Source organism: Pseudochaenichthys georgianus, chromosome 17 (assembly GCF_902827115.2).
Source record: "Pseudochaenichthys georgianus chromosome 17, fPseGeo1.2, whole genome shotgun sequence".
NCBI classification, from domain to species: Eukaryota; Metazoa; Chordata; class Actinopteri; order Perciformes; family Channichthyidae; genus Pseudochaenichthys; species Pseudochaenichthys georgianus.
Genome location: NC_047519.1, coordinates 13,181,563 through 13,201,012, shown reverse-complemented (window position 1 = coordinate 13,201,012; position 19,450 = coordinate 13,181,563). Strand labels below are relative to the sequence as shown.

The 19,450-nt window shown below is 42.3% G+C and overlaps 2 protein-coding genes across 2 annotated transcripts in view; both read right to left on the bottom strand.

The window, feature by feature from the left end:
* The window catches only part of LOC117461967 (zona pellucida sperm-binding protein 3-like), a 526,690-nt gene that overhangs the window by 6,247 nt on the left and 500,993 nt on the right, over positions 1–19,450 (bottom strand). The window lies entirely within an intron of this gene.
* The window catches only part of ap1g2 (adaptor related protein complex 1 subunit gamma 2), a 29,205-nt gene continuing 9,764 nt past the window's right edge, over positions 10–19,450 (bottom strand). Inside the window, exons 14-22 of the mRNA XM_034103961.1 lie at positions 10,927–11,049; positions 9,607–9,696; positions 8,753–8,880; positions 8,015–8,119; positions 7,753–7,894; positions 6,734–6,887; positions 5,452–5,603; positions 4,728–4,826; positions 10–1,257 (exon numbers count right to left, since the gene is read on the bottom strand). Of these exons, the coding sequence (XP_033959852.1) occupies positions 1,165–1,257; positions 4,728–4,826; positions 5,452–5,603; positions 6,734–6,887; positions 7,753–7,894; positions 8,015–8,119; positions 8,753–8,880; positions 9,607–9,696; positions 10,927–11,049 (1,086 nt within the window). The 3' untranslated portion in view covers positions 10–1,164. The remainder of the gene's footprint in view (positions 1,258–4,727; positions 4,827–5,451; positions 5,604–6,733; positions 6,888–7,752; positions 7,895–8,014; positions 8,120–8,752; positions 8,881–9,606; positions 9,697–10,926; positions 11,050–19,450) is intronic.

Genomic DNA, 19,450 nt, shown 5'->3' with positions numbered 1-19,450 from the left:
AGCTGCTGCTGACGGTAATGAAAACAGATTTTTATTCGAAAATGCCAAGAAACAGATTTCAACAACCAGCGAAAACAAGAATACTCATCCTGGTCTTTCTTTACATTTCTACGTTAAGGTAGTGATCTGAAACGGGTACACTGAAATCCATTTAAAGCACCGTTGTTGACATCCAGAGTGTTTTTCTTTTAATTAGAGATCCATGATTATGAGATGAGTAATCAAATTACTGAGGTGATTCAAGATTTTCCAAAAACTCTTCTTATTGTGCTAATATACTTAAAATCTGAAATATACATATTGTATACTGTATCATCACTGTACACAGTCTTCATAAAATAAAATAACTCCGGAGCCTCTAAACAACAGACGAGGAGATACTGGTCAGGAAAAGCATGCTCGAGTTGGAATGATAAAAACATGTTGGAGGACTACAACCCTCAGATTTAAAACATTTCTTTGCCACTAAAAACCAAATATAATTGCATTATCTTTGTACATGAAAACAAAAAACCTCGTTTTTTGAGGGGATGAAAGGCACAGGGGAATTAATGAGGTGGATTTTCCGAGGCTGAATGAGGCATTGGTAAATCTGCAACACCTAAGGTTGTGTTTACGATCCTAAACCCTTCGATCTCTAATTGATATCCCTGCGTTTCCCAGTCAAATAAAGTGTACTGGATCAGAGCGTTTCATCGTGATAGTGGTGTGTCGTTAAAATGGTAAAGGCAAATACTTCATAGGAAAAATCACTTCAAACACGAGGACAGAAGATCTAGTGTTGCATACTGACAGGAACCGGACATATTTATGGAGTGAAGTAATACCAAAAAAAACATGACAAATCTTTTCTGGACAGTTTTGTTTGTAAAAAAAATTCTATTTTTGTATTAGAGGGGCAAATTCTAAAGCTTGTGCCATATTAAATAATGCCATCGGTCACATTTGCACGTGGATTCTGGGAGATATGGTGAGTTCAGGCTTATTAGGGTTTCTTCAGCTGTAAAAACACTAACAAAATCAGGAATTCTTAGAAACAGCAGCTTTAGACGGAAGTGTGGAGGGTGTGACGGCAACATTTTCTAAAAACTCCAGCCGTCTGTAAGGTTCCTGCTGACTCATCCGGAGAGTGTTGTTGTAGTCCTGTTTCCTGATTGGCTGCTGTCAGAGCCCGGGGAAGGTGTCGATCTGCACCGTGTCCTGAAAGGTCGACCCTCGACTGCTGTAAGAGATGCGGATCTTCATCTTCAGGTTCACCTGCGGCACGAGGAAGGAGTTATCAGTTTGATTAGTCCCGTGGCCAACAGGCGCAAACACGCTTACACACTTCTATTAGGAGAAACGCGCTGCATTTACAAAAACATTGGAAATATAAATATATAATCCCCATGTGTGCATGACATCCCTTTCTCCCCCTGTTTCCATTGTGTTTTGATCGTCGTGCAGCTTTTTGTCTATGCAGCGCTTTAGGTAAACCCTGTGCATGTTTCGTCAAGGTGGTGAAGATGTTTTTTCATTTGCATGTGTTCTGGCACATTTGTGTTTTTTTATTTTAAACTGCCGACGATTTCTCCTGATGGAAATGTTTTTGGCTATTGTGATTTTGCACCCCCTGTAGTTTAGTGTAGCTGAAACTACAAAAGTACCGTAACAATATTAATGAGCACTACATTTCACATTCAAATCAAGTTTTATTTATCTAGCACATTTATAAACGATTTTTGGTCGAGCCAAAGTGCTGTACATACAATAAAAATAGCCTACAGTAGAGACACTTTACAGCAAATACAACAGCACAGATTGTTCAGAATATCAGTATGAGAAAAACGACACCCTCTGTCCTTAGACCCTCACATCGTACAAGGAAACACTTCCAGAGAAAACCCCACAGTTTAAAGGGGAGAATGGGAGAAACCTCAGGGAGAGCAACAGAGGAGGGATCCCTCTCCCAGGACGGACAGACGTGCAATAGATGCCGTGTGTAAATGGAAGAGATAATACATTTTACAGCATATAGACCGAATGTTAGGAGATGCATGTGACACTTGGCTAAGATGTGTTGTTCTTGCCAAATATAACAACAGGTTTGTGGGACTTATGTGAACATTTGGAAATAAGGTGTAAAGATGTGATCTAATGTTCAGATTATTTTCTCCATTGTTGACAAATAGATATGTTCCACTCAGGGTAGGATTTTCTGTCTGGCCGTTATGCCCCACAAATAATTGTACGTCCTACGGCCACCATGGCCTTTGGGCCCCTCACATTGTTAAAATCTCGAAGTTGCTTTAAAAGCGACAGAATGTTTTCTGAACTGCATTATGCTGCGTTCACAACGGACGCGATGGCATGCGAATATTCTCATCGCTCTAACCACTGGAGTTTCACCTCGGCTGTCATTCAAACAGGACGCGCTGGAGAGGGGGCGGGGCTTATTTCCATGTAAATACTGTGGTGGAAACCAACTACGACAAAATTAACCTATTTTACAGTAATTTAATTGTAATGCACATTTAAAAAGGATGCTGAAGTAACTACATACTGATACCGGTTAGTAAAAAACATGAATTAATGCTTTGACAAGTCTGCAGACAGACGGCAAGCGAAAAATCTTTTAAAATGCGTGTTTTCTGAATGGATCAATCAGGCTAAACTAACCTGCAGCTGCTCCGTCCACACTCACAACAACGTCCTAAAGACAGAATTAAAGCAACGATTGTATTCAGTTTCTGAACAGAGCTGCGAGGAGTTGATTAAAGAGACTCTCTACACACCCACACACACCCACACACACACTTCACTGTGCACAGCTGAATGATTTATGTGCAGAGTTTGACCCTTGAAGGCTGTTTCTTCTGCTCTCAAATGGAATATATTTGTTACATATTGATAGAATTTTAGATTTTTTGATTTGATTTCGGATTTGTGAATGGGAGAAGTAGTAGATGGAAAACATACCAAACACTAATTATTCAAAGTAGAGTATTTTGTTATATATACGGTAATACTAAGGAGGCATAGGCCTATGATGATATAATGTTTGACATTATTGATATTAAAAAAGTGATTTGTTTTCCATGTCATTCGTGTGTTTTTCTTATCAAAAAGTAAAGTTATTTATTTGTAAGCTCCAAATCCAAATGTTTCCCTCAATGGCCTTTGTGCCCTGGCATGTGGCCTTTGCGCCCTGAAAAAATGTGTGACACCAAAGGCCAAATGGCCTTGCCCCTAAAATGACGAAAGTCCAAGCCTGGTTCCATTACAATTGTATCCGTCCCGATAACTTAAAAAGGGATAAGTCATGATTTTTGTATTTACTAAAAGTTATTAAATTATAAAGAGTATTTAATGCGACAATCGTCTAAGCTACAATACCTTAATGTACCAGGTTAGCTGTAAAATTAGCTATTCATTACTATGCTACATTCCAAATCAAATACTTTTTTTGTTAACCGCACACTTTGAACTTTGACCCTCTTGCTCAAAAATGCGGCCCCCACCTCCTCTTTTTGCGGCCCTCAGATTAATTTATAAACAACGTAATTAATTATTTTTTTTAAATTGTTTTTTACTTGTTGTACTGATACCTTCCACTAGACTCCTAGTTACGTCGCGAGCTGCGTAGATTATTTCAAATACCGCGAAATAATCTGTGACGCATTTGTGTGTATTGTGTTTGTTTCCCGGGGATACCCTCACAAGAAACTCCAGCTGTTGTTATGCCTGCTGTGACGTTAAGTTGCCTCTTGTAATTATGCCTTTACAAGCTTAAAAGTTGTTTTTATCATCTGAATTTGGCGAATTAATATTCTCAAAACCAAGACTTTGTTTATTTGAAATCAGATGAAAACAAACTGTCACGAACCCTGCCGTGTTATCTATGATTACTACGCTTTTCATTCATAATTTCAGCGGGAGGGAGGGGGAGCGGCGCTGAGGAACAGCAGAGTGCGGGCTGACAGGTGTCTGTGTGGACATTCCCCTTATTGTGGAATAAGGGGAATGCAGAGACTGGCTACAAGTGTTTTAGGTTCAAGTTAGACAACTAATGTCTGGGTTAGTGTTCATGACTTCATGTGTGTGTCATCTAATGGTTAATCTCAATACACACATTTTCCGTGCTTTCCAATAGTTTAAAATAGTTGTATTCCACTGTTTAATAACCTGTTCAATACAAACATGCCACTTGTACAAATGAAATAACATTTCTGTGAACTGATATTTGTTTAGTGAGCTTATTAGAGGATGTTCCCATTTTTTGGGGGATGTTCCCTTTGATTGTAAAATGTCAATGAAGATGTCAGACTTAGTATATTTGTTAATAATTACATACAACACATGTAATTTGTGTGTGTGTGTGTTCCAAGTGAATCTGCGGCCCCCTGGTGGCCAGTACATCAATGATGTGGCCCCCACCACCATCAAAGTTGCCCATCCCTGCATTAGGACAACTTTAATTTATTTCTGGCATACTGAACAGTATAGTTCTATGGGCATTAACGCATGGGCTGTTTTCACATGTAAATCGGCTAGCTACCGGCGAGTGACTTGTTGTTGGTAACGTGATATTGGATTTGTGCTTAGACTAACACACCTGTCGATACATCTCCGATCCTGAACATCTGTATCGATACAGCTTGATCACACTTCTGAATGAGCTGACTCTTATTTACAAACATGAGTCACCATTGTGTGTGTGTGTGTGTGTATGTGTGTGTCCTACCCACCTTGTTTTGGTAGTTGAGGACGACCATCTGGGTCACCTTAGCTGCGCCTCGTGCAGGAAGAAAGTCCCCGCTGGGAGCATTCATGTTTAACTTGACACTCTGGAAGGCGGGGAGAGGGGGGGGATCAGATTGCTTTGAAGTTTAAAGCACCAAAACACAGGCATGTTGGGGGGGAACATAACAGGAACTAAAAACCTACAACATGCAAGCAACAACGTATATGTTTATATGACACAGCATTTTAAAATAGAGTGGTGCAGGTATGAGTCGTAAAACCAGTCAGCATTTTATGACTTCCGGATCCAAAGATGGCGGTTGCTAACAAGTGAGTAAATGATACTACTAAATATCATCAAGCCCAACATTAGCCACCTTTAGCTTAGCGATGGTGACTTTAAGTCATGCGACCTCTATGTAGTTCATGTTTAGCGATTCTAACTTTAGCTATTTACTCCTGGTGGTAGCATAACGCTTCAAAAAATATATAAAAGTGGTGTTAATAAGTGGAGATTATCCTGCTTAACTGAAGTAAGTATCATAAAAGTGTTTTCCAAAGATCAAACTTTCTGCAATATCTTGAAACCCAATGGAGAGATGCCATTGCCATTTGTCAAGGAAGCGCTTGTGTTGCTACTTTCCAGGTATTCCTACAAAAAGACATCATCACTGCACCGCTCTGTCATAATGAGAACAGGTCATCTTTTATCTGGGATGTGAAACAGACCTTGGGCACTGCAGCCTGCAGGGTGAAGCTACTGATGTCTGAGTCGGTGGAGTTGGAGGCTATTAGCGTGACCGTCATGGCGGTGTCTGACTGCTTCTCACAACTCAGTGTCAGCGCCACACCGTCTTTATCGTACACCGGCACTAAGGGAGCTATGGAAACACATATCAGGAAATGTTTTTTAGTTTAAAACAAAAAGTGAGCAAAACATGACAAACTAGAATGACTGCCTTGTGGTATGCCTCCACCAAACAGTCAAGTCGCAGTTTACGTCCATGTCTGTCCAAAATGTCATCCCAACACGTTGTGTGAGGTCAAAGTGACTCCTGACCGACACAGGGTGATCCTATGATACTTGACTCATCCGGAATATTTTGGAAGAAAGTCAAGAGAAACCTTTTTTAACAAATAAGTCTAAATTCCAAGCAGAAGTTTTAATATTACAAGAAAAAGTTACAACACGTGATACGAAACAAACAAGGTGGCCACACAAAACTGGAAAAGATTTAGAGAGATACTTTGGTCCTGATTCTAAACTAAACTCGAGTAAGTGGCGGAATTTTCACAGAGGTTGGGCTGTTTTAGGAGACGCTGCCCAATTGTTAACCAGTTGTTCATGTTTCAGCAACGCCAGCTCGCCCGAAAACTAGTTAAACCCTCGCACAAACTAATTGCTCGGCCAGCAGCAATAACCTGAAAGCTGCATACATTAGAGGCTGGGGGGGGGGTGCGACCGAGAGTAGAAAGCTGTTGCGGAAGCAGTAGCACCCAGATCGCTAAGTGGCTTAAACGCTACTGAAGTATTTATAAACGACATGCATCATTGATGAGGCATATGTGTGTCATGTATTAATTAATTGATATTGGTAGAAAAAAGCATATGCCACAATGATAGCAACAAGAACCCATTCAAACATTATGGTAAATAATTATTATGCCTTATGTTTGCGGAGTTTAATATAATGTATGAAAGCATTCTCAATAACTATTTTTCAGTTTGTATGCTCTAAATCTTGTTATTGATTTGTCCGACTGGCTTTGGTGGCTATGCTTACTTCATCTATTTAACATGAGAGAAACTTTACATTATCTGATCCTTTATTTACAGCGATATGTGGCCAAACAAGTTCAATTAGAACTGAAATAAATATGACTTTCTGTTGAAATATGGATCAGGAGATGTACTTGTGAGACTGCTTTGTTGAACTGCTGACCAAACGAGCCAGAGCCTGTAATTCCAATGGATGTAATTTCAGTGGGAAAAAGAGAGGGGGGGTCCCACCTGGTGTGAGGGGTTCAGGCTCTAGGTCCCCCAGCAGATCCAGCAGGTTCCCCCCTGCAGTGCTGGGGGTGTTGGTGAGCAGGCCGAGGGCCGTGGAGGGGCTGGGCTGCAGGGTGTCCTCAGAGCCCCCCAGCAGGCCCAGCAGGTCACACACCTAAGGGGAACAGCCTGTTAGTCACCTGAACACATCACTCTGCATATTCAAAGCAGACACTTCCAAAGGACAGTAAGGCTGTGTGGAGGTATTTGAATGCATCAGTATCTGACCGGTAACCATAAAACAAATATGGATTGAAGAAGAAGATGGATGAAAAGCATGTTGAGAATTTGGGATGATGATTTTATAACAGGCCCTGTTATGCGTTTGTGCTTTACCCCATCCTGTTGAATCCGTTGTGGTGAATGTCAATGGTCTGCAAAGGCTTACATCCCTGTGTTCCCTCCAGAGGGACTTTCTCTCCCACACACAGATATGTTTGCAAACTTAAAATGTTGTCTTTAACACAGTCTGTATTTTTCAGAAATCTTTCGATCACACAAGCTGAAAAGATCCCTAGAGTCTAAATCTACAAATACTATAATAATAAATGATCATCCTCCTAACTTGCATCTGCCACTGTGCACTAATACAGCGGTAAACTCAATTACTAGACAATAAAATAAAGAAAAATACTGTCATCGTTTGAATGATGTTCTAGATTAAAATGTGAAGGTTATAAATGAGTCTTCAAACTATTCCTTTATAGCCAATCACATAATACAGGAGTAAGATGACGTAACACTCAGATATTTAGAACAAGCCCATCACATACAGGTATACAGTATATCAGGTTGCTTAAATGGTCAAGAACCGGTTCCCTAGGTTTAAAGTCTCCACTAAAGCCTTCACACCGTTCATATTGTTCCCCAATATTAAAATCTGGAAAGTTATCAATGACATCTTAAAAATGTCTTCCAACGAAAAGGGGTTAGATAAAGAGTGTTTTTCATACAGAAACGCCTGTGTGGGCGTGTTTCACCTGGTTAGCGGGTTGTGGGAGCAGCTTGGGCTCCGCTGGCTTTTTGGACGCCTGGTTCTCCTTGACCTCCCCCATGGACTCTCCGTTGGTGTGACCCGGGGAGTTCTTCTCAATCACAGGCATCCTCTCCAGCACCGCCGCCCTGCAGAGAGAGAGCACGACTCAGCGCTTCATGACAAGTTGTAAATATCCACAATATAACAGACATTTTGTATATTCAATTATTTTAGTTCAGGAAACTCTTCACCGTGTAGTTGCATACCTCATGTGGTCATATTTTTTGAACAGAGCGTTGTATTCAACCGCCCTCTGCTGGAGCTCCACGTCTATACAGCTGCCGTAGATGCTGACCACGCTTCGGATGCGACTGGCAGGGGGGGTGAGGAGAAGTTAGTAAGACTAGTGAAAATAACTCCTAGTATTACAAATTGTTAGACCCTTGCGATCATCTGTATTATTATGTTTTCATAAATATTATTTCTATTTTTATTTTTTTTACATAAACTTTAACATGAAACAACTCTGCTGGGGGAAATCTTTTTTTATTTTTATAAACTGGTATTAAAAACAACCAGAAGCCCTGTGTCAACATTTCTAATACTCTTTTTTATGTGAAACAATTCAATCTTAAATTTCCTGTGTGAAAATGTTTATTTTTAAATATTTCTACTGGGATCTTCGACTTATTAGTCTCTCTTTTAACTCCAGAATGCAGCATTTAAGCCTTCTCTGTTGCAATGTTGTAGCACTCAAACACAGCTTTACAGTTTTCGGGAATGTCAGTGTGTAAAGGGGTTTTGTTACTTGACAAAGTAGCCATTGACCGACATTTCCTGACTTTCCTGACCATGCAAATACTAATCTGCATAGTTTATATGTCAAATAAAGAAATGTGATTCAGGGTTTAGCCACAAGGCTAAAGGCTGAATCACACACAAGTGTCCTGTTGCTGTGCTCTAAACATATCTAGGCTCTGTTTGCTGTGAGAAGAGTTTCTTACTCCACGTTATCAGTGATGCGTGTGCTCAGTTTCATGGTGGCAGTGAGAGCAAATCCTCTGGTTGCCGGGGACGACATGTGGGACTGCAGAACTGTTTCCAAGGCGTCCAGGACGTCATCCTCAGTGACCTGATGGAGAGAGGAGGCAGTACAGGGTCAGATGACTGACATTTAGATATGACACATTCTGACCTCTAGCATTTATTGAGCTGATAATCCAATACATTAACTGAATAATTAAAGAAATACATAGTGTTGAGCACTAAAGAGGACCTGAGAATTCATTAAAAATGCTTTCTTTGGACTTAAGCATTGGGTTCTGTACACTTATTTTATGTATTAGTTCCTGCAGACTGCTTTAGTGCGTTCCTCACACAAATACATTCTTAATGTAAACAGTGCTTTTTGACGTTCAGGGAGTATGAAGTTGCCCAACTGTCACAGTTGGCAGAGTTAGTATGTTTCATAGTTGCAAGTGTTGCTAAGTTAACTAGCTAGCTGACAGCAGATTTGGAGTAAGGAATCATGCAATCACATTGTTAAAAGAAGCCTATAAAACGTATATTTGAAGTTTCCAGTGATGACTCTTTATTCACCGAACATCAACAAGCACTCCGGTCCCAGTTATGTCCGTCACTTTTTGTTGTGATTTGAGCCTTACAGTAATCGCTGCACATGGTGAAGATGTTTCTTCATTTGCATGTCTTTTGGCACATTTATGTTTTTATATCGTTTTTAAAACTGCACCTGTCGGCCACCGTAGTGACAGGAACTGAAAATATAAAACCTTTAAAGATCTAGAAATATTTTGAATTCCTACTGATAATATTCTTTCAGTGTTGGTGCAGCATGTACCTGCACAGGCTCAGTCTCCTGACACTCTCCTCTCAGCAGCAGGTCTCCGTACTCTCCTATACACCAGCACGCCACCTGCACCAGGGATTGCTACACACACACACACACACACACACACACACACACACACACACACACACACACACACACACACACACACACACACACACACACACACACACACACACACACACACACACACACACACACACACACACACACACACACACACACACACACACACACACACACACACACACACACACACACACACACACACACACACACACACACACACACACACACACACACACAGGGAGAGAGACATTAGCCACTTCTCCCTGAATACACTGGAAGTTAATGTGCTGGATGATGGGAGACTGCGCCACACTGCAGATGAGAACAGGGCTGCTTATCATCTGACTTCCAAAAATAAACCTGGTAATTTGATTCTAAAATTACATTTTGTCTGTTTTGTTTTATTTTTGCTTTCTTCTACTTGAAATGTAGTTTTCCTAAGATCAATGTGATTTTACGACCGCTGTATTCGTCTGCCTGTATTGTCTGTGTTTTATCCGTCGTAACATTGTTCATGCTGCCCTTCTTGGCCAGGTCGCTCTTGAAAAAGAGATTATAATCTCAATGAGACTTTTTACCTAGTTAAATAAAGGATATATATATATATATATATATATATACACATACATACATACATACACACAGCTGTGATAAGTCACATACAATTAGGACTCTTCATGAACCCACATAGTTTCTATCATAACACACACTATAAAAGGTTTGTATTTTAATGTATAAACATATAAAACACCAGGGAAATGGGTGTTAACCGGACTGTTAACCCCAGGGGAAATGTAAGCAATAACTGAGCTGGGTCCGATTGGGTTAGGGCAGAGAATCAAAGCTCTATTTTAATCATATTTTATCTTATTGTTTGATAAAGAATCAACATGGAGCAACCCAGGGACAGATGTTATAGATGTTGACGACTAGGATCACTTGAGTAAGCTGACAAACAAGAGCAGGAAGTGCACACACACACACACACACACACACACACACACACACACACACACACACACACACACACACACACACACACACACACACACACACACACACACACACACACACACACACACACACACACACACACACACACACACACACACACACACACACACACACACACACACACACACACACACACACACACACACACACACACACACACACACACACACACACACACACACACACACACACACACACACACACACACACACACACACACACACACACCGTGGAGATGTCGAGGAGCAGAGCCCGGTAGAGCTTGTGGACGGTGTAGCAGTGCAGCTCCGATGCGTTGGTGATGAGCTGGATTAAGTTGGGCACAGTTTCATCTCTCACGTCCCCCCCTGCCTGGCAGAGTGGAAATCAGAGTAAAAACACACTCACACACAAACTCCATTAGACAGACAGCTGGCACAAGTATTTGGGTCACCCGACATCTCCTCCCAGACACAATGACCTCACATGGGAGAGGCTTCCATCACAGTTCATGGACATTTACCGATATACAATTGACCATTTTTTAAACGTTACCCTTTCTGCACGCTCCATCATTTGGAGAACAAAGGCTAAGGTAAGCGTTAGCTAATCATGTGGATTGCATTTATTCCCTTTCCCAGCACAAAATAAAAAGTAGGAATGGAACAAATAGAGAGGCTAGTCACTCAGGGATATTCAGGAACTGGGGCCGAATTTGTGAAAGTTTGCACAAAGATGTCAAACTTTTAGTTTGGAAAAATGTAAATGAAGTTTCTTAATGCACACAAAGCTTTCACACATGTGGCCTCTACGGTGGCCGACAGGTGCAAACACGCTGGACTGTCAAAATTGATCCAAATGTAAAAACACAAATGTGCCAAAACGCTTGCAAATAAAACATCTTCAACAAATTCACAACACATTAGCAGTATTTAGAAAATATTCACCAATTTAACAAAACTTGCGCAGCGTTTACTAAAATCGCTGTAAATAAAAAAACGCTGCAAGAAGCTCAAAACACAATGGAAACCAGGGGCCTGTACTACGAAGCTGGTTCAACCTAACCTGGATATGTTTGAGTTAGCTGGTTGGCCTAATCCAAAACATACGCACTCTCGCTAAACGGTCCTACGACACGGGTTATCAAGTGGATCGCTCAAGCCAGCCGTGTCGTATCTAGTTAGGTGCGCGTTCACATGAAAGGGGTGGTATCTGGAGCATTCGACCAATCACAAACATGGAGAAGTGTACTGACAGCGCAGCATCATACTTCCTGAATGAAAAGTCAACTATAATATTAGACAAATATGAAGACGTTAAACTTTAAACATCCATGACTTAAAACGTTATCCTGTATAAAAGCCACATAGCTGCACCTGCAAGGTGAATACAGCTGGTAACAGAAAAAGTGTTTGAATGCGTACATCAACAGGTTTATGATATCACTGCCCCGTCTAAAACACGATCTGACTTTAATTTTTTATTTTTTATTTATCCTTTATTTATCCAGGAATGTCCCATTGAGATACAAGATCTCTTCTTCCAGGGAGTCCTCCCAAATTACATTTGAATTACAAATTACATTTGTCTCGAGTGTTTCGTCAACTTAATGTGTTGCTTAAAATAATACTTCTGCATACAGTATGTGACACTGTGAGTGTTGCACAGCCAGATACGGCTCAGCTGACTCAGATAAGGAAATATATGATACATTATGATGTGATATGATGATAATGGGACACATCGACGTCTGCACTCACAGTGCCGCGGACTGTACGTAATGTTACTATGATCCGGTTACTTATGTTGTGGCAGATATTTAATTAAGCTTTCTTAACATAATAGTATAATAGTTATAATAGTCGGATTGCTCTGAAGATGGGAGGTGATGTTCTATTCATTTTCACGTTCACACAGTCAGTGATTTTGGCCGGCCATCTTTCCTGCAACGGCAGTTTAAACTGTATTTCCTCCGCACACTGAGCTCTGATTGGTCAGCAGGCGTGGTGCTTCCGCTGAGTTACGATACGATACGATATACTTTATTGTCCCCGTAAGGAATTTTGTTCTGGACTCCGTCCTGCAGTTCAGCATACATGTACACATACAAACATAGTGGACATTAAGAGACATACACATATCATCAGTCATACACCGTTTGAACAAACACAATACACAGACGCACATACTGACAATGGCGACCTATTGCACTACCCCTCATGGCCAACATTTAAAAAGTACATTTCATTACATTTGACTACATTTCATTTCATAATAATAATAATAATAGCTGGGATTTCATGTGAATGTTAAGAAGCTTAATCGACATAGGTAGGAATGAGTGCTTATAGTGGTTCAGCCTGCTCTTGGGAACCCTTATTCTTCTACCAGAAGGTAGGAGCTAGAATTCTGGATGGAGTATGTGGGTGGGATCAGACACAATTTTGTTTGCCTGTCTGATAATGGACTGCTCGTATATGTTTTGGAGAGATGGGTGTTCTTTAACCCCCCATAATTTTCATAGCAGTCTGTACCAGGCGAGCAATCTGTGACTTTGACTGCACTAATAATAATAATAGATTTAATTTGTTAGCACTTTTACAGGTGCTCAAAGACGCTTTGCAGATATAGTGAAGAGAAAAGAAAAGGAAGGAACAACAAATAAATATATAGTTAAAGTCAAATAATACAAAAACAATCACACTAAAAGCCAGATTGAAGAGGTGAGCTTTTGTAAGTTTTATGAAGGTGGTGAGGTCAGTGCAGTCTCTGATGGGTTGTGGGAGTGAGTTCCAGAGGGAGGGGGCAGCGACGGAGAAGGCTCTGTCCCCCCAGGTCCGGTGATTGATACGGGTGGGGATGGATAGGAGGTTGGCTTCTGATGAGCGGAGGCAGCGGGAAGGGGTGTGGTGGTGCAGCAGGTCTGTGAGGTAGGGGGGGGCCTGATTGTTGAGGGCTTTGTGAGTAATCAGGAGGACTTTGAAGTTGATTCTTTGACGGACGGGGAGCCAGTGGAGGTTCTGGAGGACGGGAGTGATGTGGTCTCGGGAGCGGGTGTGGGTGAGGAGGCGGGCATCAGAGTTCTGGATATGTTGGAGTTTATTGAGGAGGTTGGACGGTATGCCGTAGACTAGAGGATGCTATTGCAGTAGTCGAGTCGTGATGTGATGAATGCATGAATCAGGGTTTCAGCAGCAGAGGAGGAGATTGATGGGCGGAGACGGGCAATGTTTTTGAGGTGGAAAAAGGCGGTCCTGGTGATGTGATTGATGTGGTGGCTGAATTTGAGCTGACTGTCGAAGATGACTCCGAGGTTGGGGATGTGAGGGGGGGAGATAGAGTGTGGCTGTCTATGGTGAAGTTGAAATTCTGGATGTCTTTGATACAGGATGGGGGGCCGATGATGATGATGATGTCTGATTTGGCACTGTTCAGTTGGAGATAGTTTGTTTGCATCCATGCTTTTATTACTGAGAGACAGTTGGTGAGAGTGGAGTGTGTTGTGGGGGTGATGGTTTTTGTTGAGATATAAAGTTGGATGTCATCGGTGTAGCAGTGAAATTGAAGGTTGTGGCAACGAATTATTTTGCCAAGAGGAAGCATGTAGAGGATGAAGAGGAGGGGGCCAAGCACCGAACCCTGGGGGACGCCTTGGGACAAAGGAGCAGTGGAGGAGGTGCAGTTGTTGATGCTGATAAACTGATGTCTGTCGGTGAGGTAGGATTTCAGCCAGGAGAGTGCAGTGTCAGTGATGTTGAGTGATGATTCGAGGAGGGACAGCAGGATGGCGTGGTTGATGGTGTTGAATGCTATGGTGAGGTCGAGGAGGATGAGGATGTTCAGGTTGCCGGAGTCAGAGGAGAGGAGGAGGTCGTTTGTGATTTTCAGAAGAGCTGTTTCTGTGCTGTGTTTTGATTGGAAACCGGATTGAAATGGCTCAAAGAGATCATTGGAGCTGAGGTGGGCTTTAAGTTGTGAGGCAACGACACGTTCAAGTATTTTTGACAGAAAAGGGAGATTTGAGATGGGCCGGAAGTTGGACATGATGTCAGGTGTGAGTCCAGGTCTTTTGAGAATGGGTGTGACAGCAGCCAGTTTGAGAGAGGGGGGAACTGATCCAGATCTGAGGGAGGAGTTAATGATGGTGGCGAGATGGTAGGGAGGCTCTCTTTAACAAATTTGGAGGGCATTGGGTCAAGTGTGCAGGTGCACTGTCAAGTTACCATACCAGGCAGTAATACCATACCTAATGATGCTCTCCAACACTGCATGATAGAACAGTAACATGAACTTCTGGTCGACGCAGAAAGTACAATTGCTGTTGAAGTCTAGAGCACAGACCTTGAACATGCGCCTTCCAGCTGAGTGTATTATCTAGATCAGGGGTGTCAAACTTAAGGCCCGGGGGCCAAATCCGGCCCGCCACTTCATTTTATGTGGCCCTGCAAGAGCTTACAAAGAATATAATGAGTTTATTATAATGTTACATGCCGCTTTACAGGAGAACGTTGCCCATAAACTACATGTCCCACAATGCATCTCATTTTGTGACATAGTCAATGAAGAGACTTGCAATTATTTTCCCTAGACTTCTGCTTTCAGACGTAGTTAATTATGAAGTTATTACCGTATCTGATAATAAGAGGCAATAGTGTCAAATAATACATTATTGTATATTTATCTAGTCTTAAAGTGACCACCGGCCCTTTGAGTGCAACCATAATTCTAATGTGGCCCGAGATGAAATTGAGTTTGACACCCCTGATCTAGATGGACACCAAGGTACTTATAGGAGCTGACCTGAGTTATGGGTTCATTGTGGATAACCACCGGCCTAAGGTCACCCACTGCCTTTGGGTCCCACACCATCTCCTCAGTCTTCTTCACATTCAGCACTAGATGGTTAACATCACACCACTGCACAAATCTCTCTATTTCAGAGTGATAAGCCGATGAACTGCTGCCTTTGTGCATTAAGCCAAGGATGGCGTATTATCTGAGAATTTGATGATATAATTCTCCGGGTGGATTCTCGTAGTCGTTTGTGTACAGTGTGAAGAGGACCGGGGAGCTCACACAACCCTGGGGGGCTCCTGTACTAATGGTACTCTGAGAGGGCATTGTTGACCCTGACATGCTGAGTGCGATTGGTTAAAAACGAAAAATACCATTTCAAGATAAAAGGATTTCTACTGATCTTTATCAGTTTTTGAAGCAAGATGTGAGGCTGCAGTGTGTTAAAAGCTGAGCTGAAATCCACAAACAGTAGGCGTACATATGCCTTGCAGTACGTCCACACAGCAGCTTCAGAAGAATCTTCCACCGCTTCCAACGCTTCTCTGCCCATTGACTTTGAATGGGGATGACGTCACTTTGCCTCGCTTTTCGCCGAACTGCATTGTGGGGGAGCGAAGCGAAGATTTCCAGGATGTCCAGGATTTCCAGGATTCCAAAGTTGAGCAATGTTCAACTTTTGAAGCTGAGCTGGAAGCGCCAGCCAATCAAACACGTTTATGCAAATATGACAGTAGAAGCGCTAGCCAATCAAACCGCGTATAAGCAGGGAGAACCAGACCGCAGTTCATTTCCTCATATTCCAAACGAGAAGTTACGGTAGCAAATCACCCGGTTCTTTACGACCAGAACTATTAACGGGATACAAACCGGAGGAACCAGGCATGGAGGGAGGTGGCAGAGACAGTGGGTGAAACTGGTAGGTTTTCGCCTGTTTGGGGAGTTTACATATATATATATATATATTGCTCGCATAAAATCCCCGGGGGTTTTTGCTTTGTATGTCGGGGGCGGGAGATTCATGTGATTGGTTGTTAGTCGCATTGCTCGCAAAAAATCCCCAGCTCCAAGATTTTTAAAAAGCTGCTGTGTGGACGTACCGTTAGGGTCTTCCAGGTGTTTAGTGACCAGGTGTGTGATGCTATTTAGAGCATCGTCTGTGCCACGCACTTGCTTGTAGGCAAACTGAAAAGGGTCTAAATGTACATCAACCTCTTTCTTTAGCAGCTGCACCATGATCCTCTCAAAACATTTCATGACAATGGATGTCAATGCAACAGGCCTAAAATCACTGTTTACCTTTGAACACGGTTTTTTGGGGACAGGTTTTATTATTAATTTGTTTCAGAGGGTGGGGATGATGTGAAGATCAACAGATTTTTGAAATATGAGACACCATGCTGATGTCAGTTCTTCTGCAAATGTCTTGAGAAGGAATGCAGAGATGCCACCTGGCCCTGTGGCCTTCTTAGTACAGGTGTGTTTAAAAAGTGATCGGACCTTTAAAGGGTCAATCACCACCCTTTTGTCCTGGTCAGTAGCAGAGATCGTCTCTAAGATGTCTGGACATTCAGAGGAGAAGTCCTGGGTTTCAAATCTCATGTAAAAGTCATTCAGTTCATTTGCTTTTTGCAGGTCATCAGAGGTACAGACAGTTTTTTTAGCTGGAGTCATATTTGTGATTGCCTTCATAGTGTCCCAAAGTTCCTTGGAGTTCATTGTAGAAAAGTTCTGTTCAATAATGTCCTTATGTCTCCTTCTAGCTTCTCTGAGCATGTGGTTAAGCTCCTTTTGCACACATTTCAGTTGCGTTTTATCCCGGTTTTTAAAAGCTATATTTTTACGATTGATGCAGTCCTTAACCTCTTTAGTTATGTATGGTTTGTTGTTGGGGTTCACAGTTATTTCTTTCTGAGGTATCACATTGTCAACACAGAATTGTATATAGTCAGTTACCGTCTCAGTAGCATTATCCACGTCCATCTCATGAAAGATACTCCACTCAGTAGAGAGAAAACATCCTTTAAGAGACTCTATGCTGTCACTAGTCCAAACCTTTACAGTCTTGGTCTGTGGTTTACTACGCTTGAGAACCGTTTTGTAGGTAGGTATAAGATGAACAGTGTTATGGTCCGAGTTCGAAAGCGGGGGTTTGGCTCTACTCACATATGCGTTGTTCACATTTCCGTAACATTTGTCTAGAATTGTATCTTCCCGGGTCTCACATGTAACGTATTGCTGAAAACCGGGTAGTGACAGTTCAAGTTTGCAATGATTAAATAAATAGAATAGAATAGATAGAATGAAAACCGGAGCGTCAGGAGTGTGTAGTAGCTGCTGGTGAACACAGTCAGTGATTTGAGCTGATGCACTTGCTGCGTTCCCGCTGGGTGGAATATAAACAGTGCAGAGAATGATATTCCCAAACTCTCTAGGCAGGTACAGGGGTCTTAGGCTCAAGCACATAAGTTCAACGTCGGGGCTGCAGATAGTCTTACGCAAAGTGTGTTGTCTGCACCACTTGTCATTGATAAATACACAGATGCCCCCACCTTTGCCTTTCCCCGACGTTTCACTCCTGTCCGAGCGGATGAGTGAAAAACCCTCCAGTTCACATAAAGAGTCGGGAATATCCTGATGAAGCCATGTCTCACAAAACACCATAATAGACGACTCACGGTACTCGAAACAGGCTGTAGCGTTGATCCGCAGCTCTTCCATTTTCCTCCGTAGCGACCTCACAGTAGCTACTGAGTATCATGGAGGGTAAAGGCGGCCTGTTGCCTGAGGCGCTGCCGTACTCCTCCCCTCCTTCCCCTTCTACGGAGACGTCTCCTCGGAGCCGTAGATCGTATGTCCTCCGGCAGGTTGGGGGGTGGGAAGCTTCCCACAGCACGGAGGGCCAGCAGTGCGTCTCTGGTGTATGACAGGGCCAAGTTGTTTCCTCCCCGTAATGTTTGGCATGGTTGAAAAAGTTCAAGGATAAAGAGTGCCAGTAGAAGTTTCGCAAGGGTCGTCATTGTACCAACATACACACACACAGTCTCTTGATTAAAGCGTGTGGTTTAAATCAAGGATGGAACGTTTAACCAGACATAAATACACAAAAACTGCAGCACACGACAGGAGCCCGGGTCGCAGCAGTGCCGCACCACCTACTTCCGGTAGAGTTGATCTCTTATCCTGGAACCTATCCTGCTTCGGAGCACAGACTAGGTTCCAGGATAAGTCACCATGGAGATCTAGCCCGCTAAAAAGTGAACCAGCTTCGTAGTACCGGAAATCCCAGAAGTTATCTTGCTAAACGAAAATCCTGCTTCGTAGTATACCCCCCTGGTTAGCCACACAGCATAAGTTACCATGGAGATCTAGCCTGCTAAAAAGAGAACCAGCTTCGTATGACCGGAAACCCCGAGTTTTCCCTGAAGTTCCCTAAGTGAAAATCCAGCTTCGTAGTATACCCCCCAGGAGACACTAATAAGGAGAGGTTGTTGACGTTTGGTGATTATAATATTGGCAAAAGTTTCATAATTGTACGTGTTTTCTTAGTATACTGGAAATGACGAGGTTAGCTACGTTAGCTAGCTAGCTTACAGTGGATCTGCAATAATATGGGAAGGAATCATGCGACCACTTTGTTAAAATTAGCCAATACATTTTTTTAGGTAAGTTTCCATTGACAGTTGGCCAACTTTATAATCGAACGCCAACAAGCACTCCAGTCCCAGCTGTCTGCATCACTTCTTAGTGTCCCGGTTTCTATTGTGCTTTGAGCTTCCTGCAGAGTTTTCTCATTTTATTTTTATGCAGCGCTTTTAGTAAACTATGCTTATGATTCGCCAAGTTGGTGAATGTTCTCTAAATGCTGCCCAAGTTGCTTGTGTTTTGGCACATTTGTGTTTATCCTAATGGAAATGTTTTTGGCCGTTTTAACGCATATGCATGTGTCGGCCCCCGTAGGCCCCTGGTATCTGAGCAC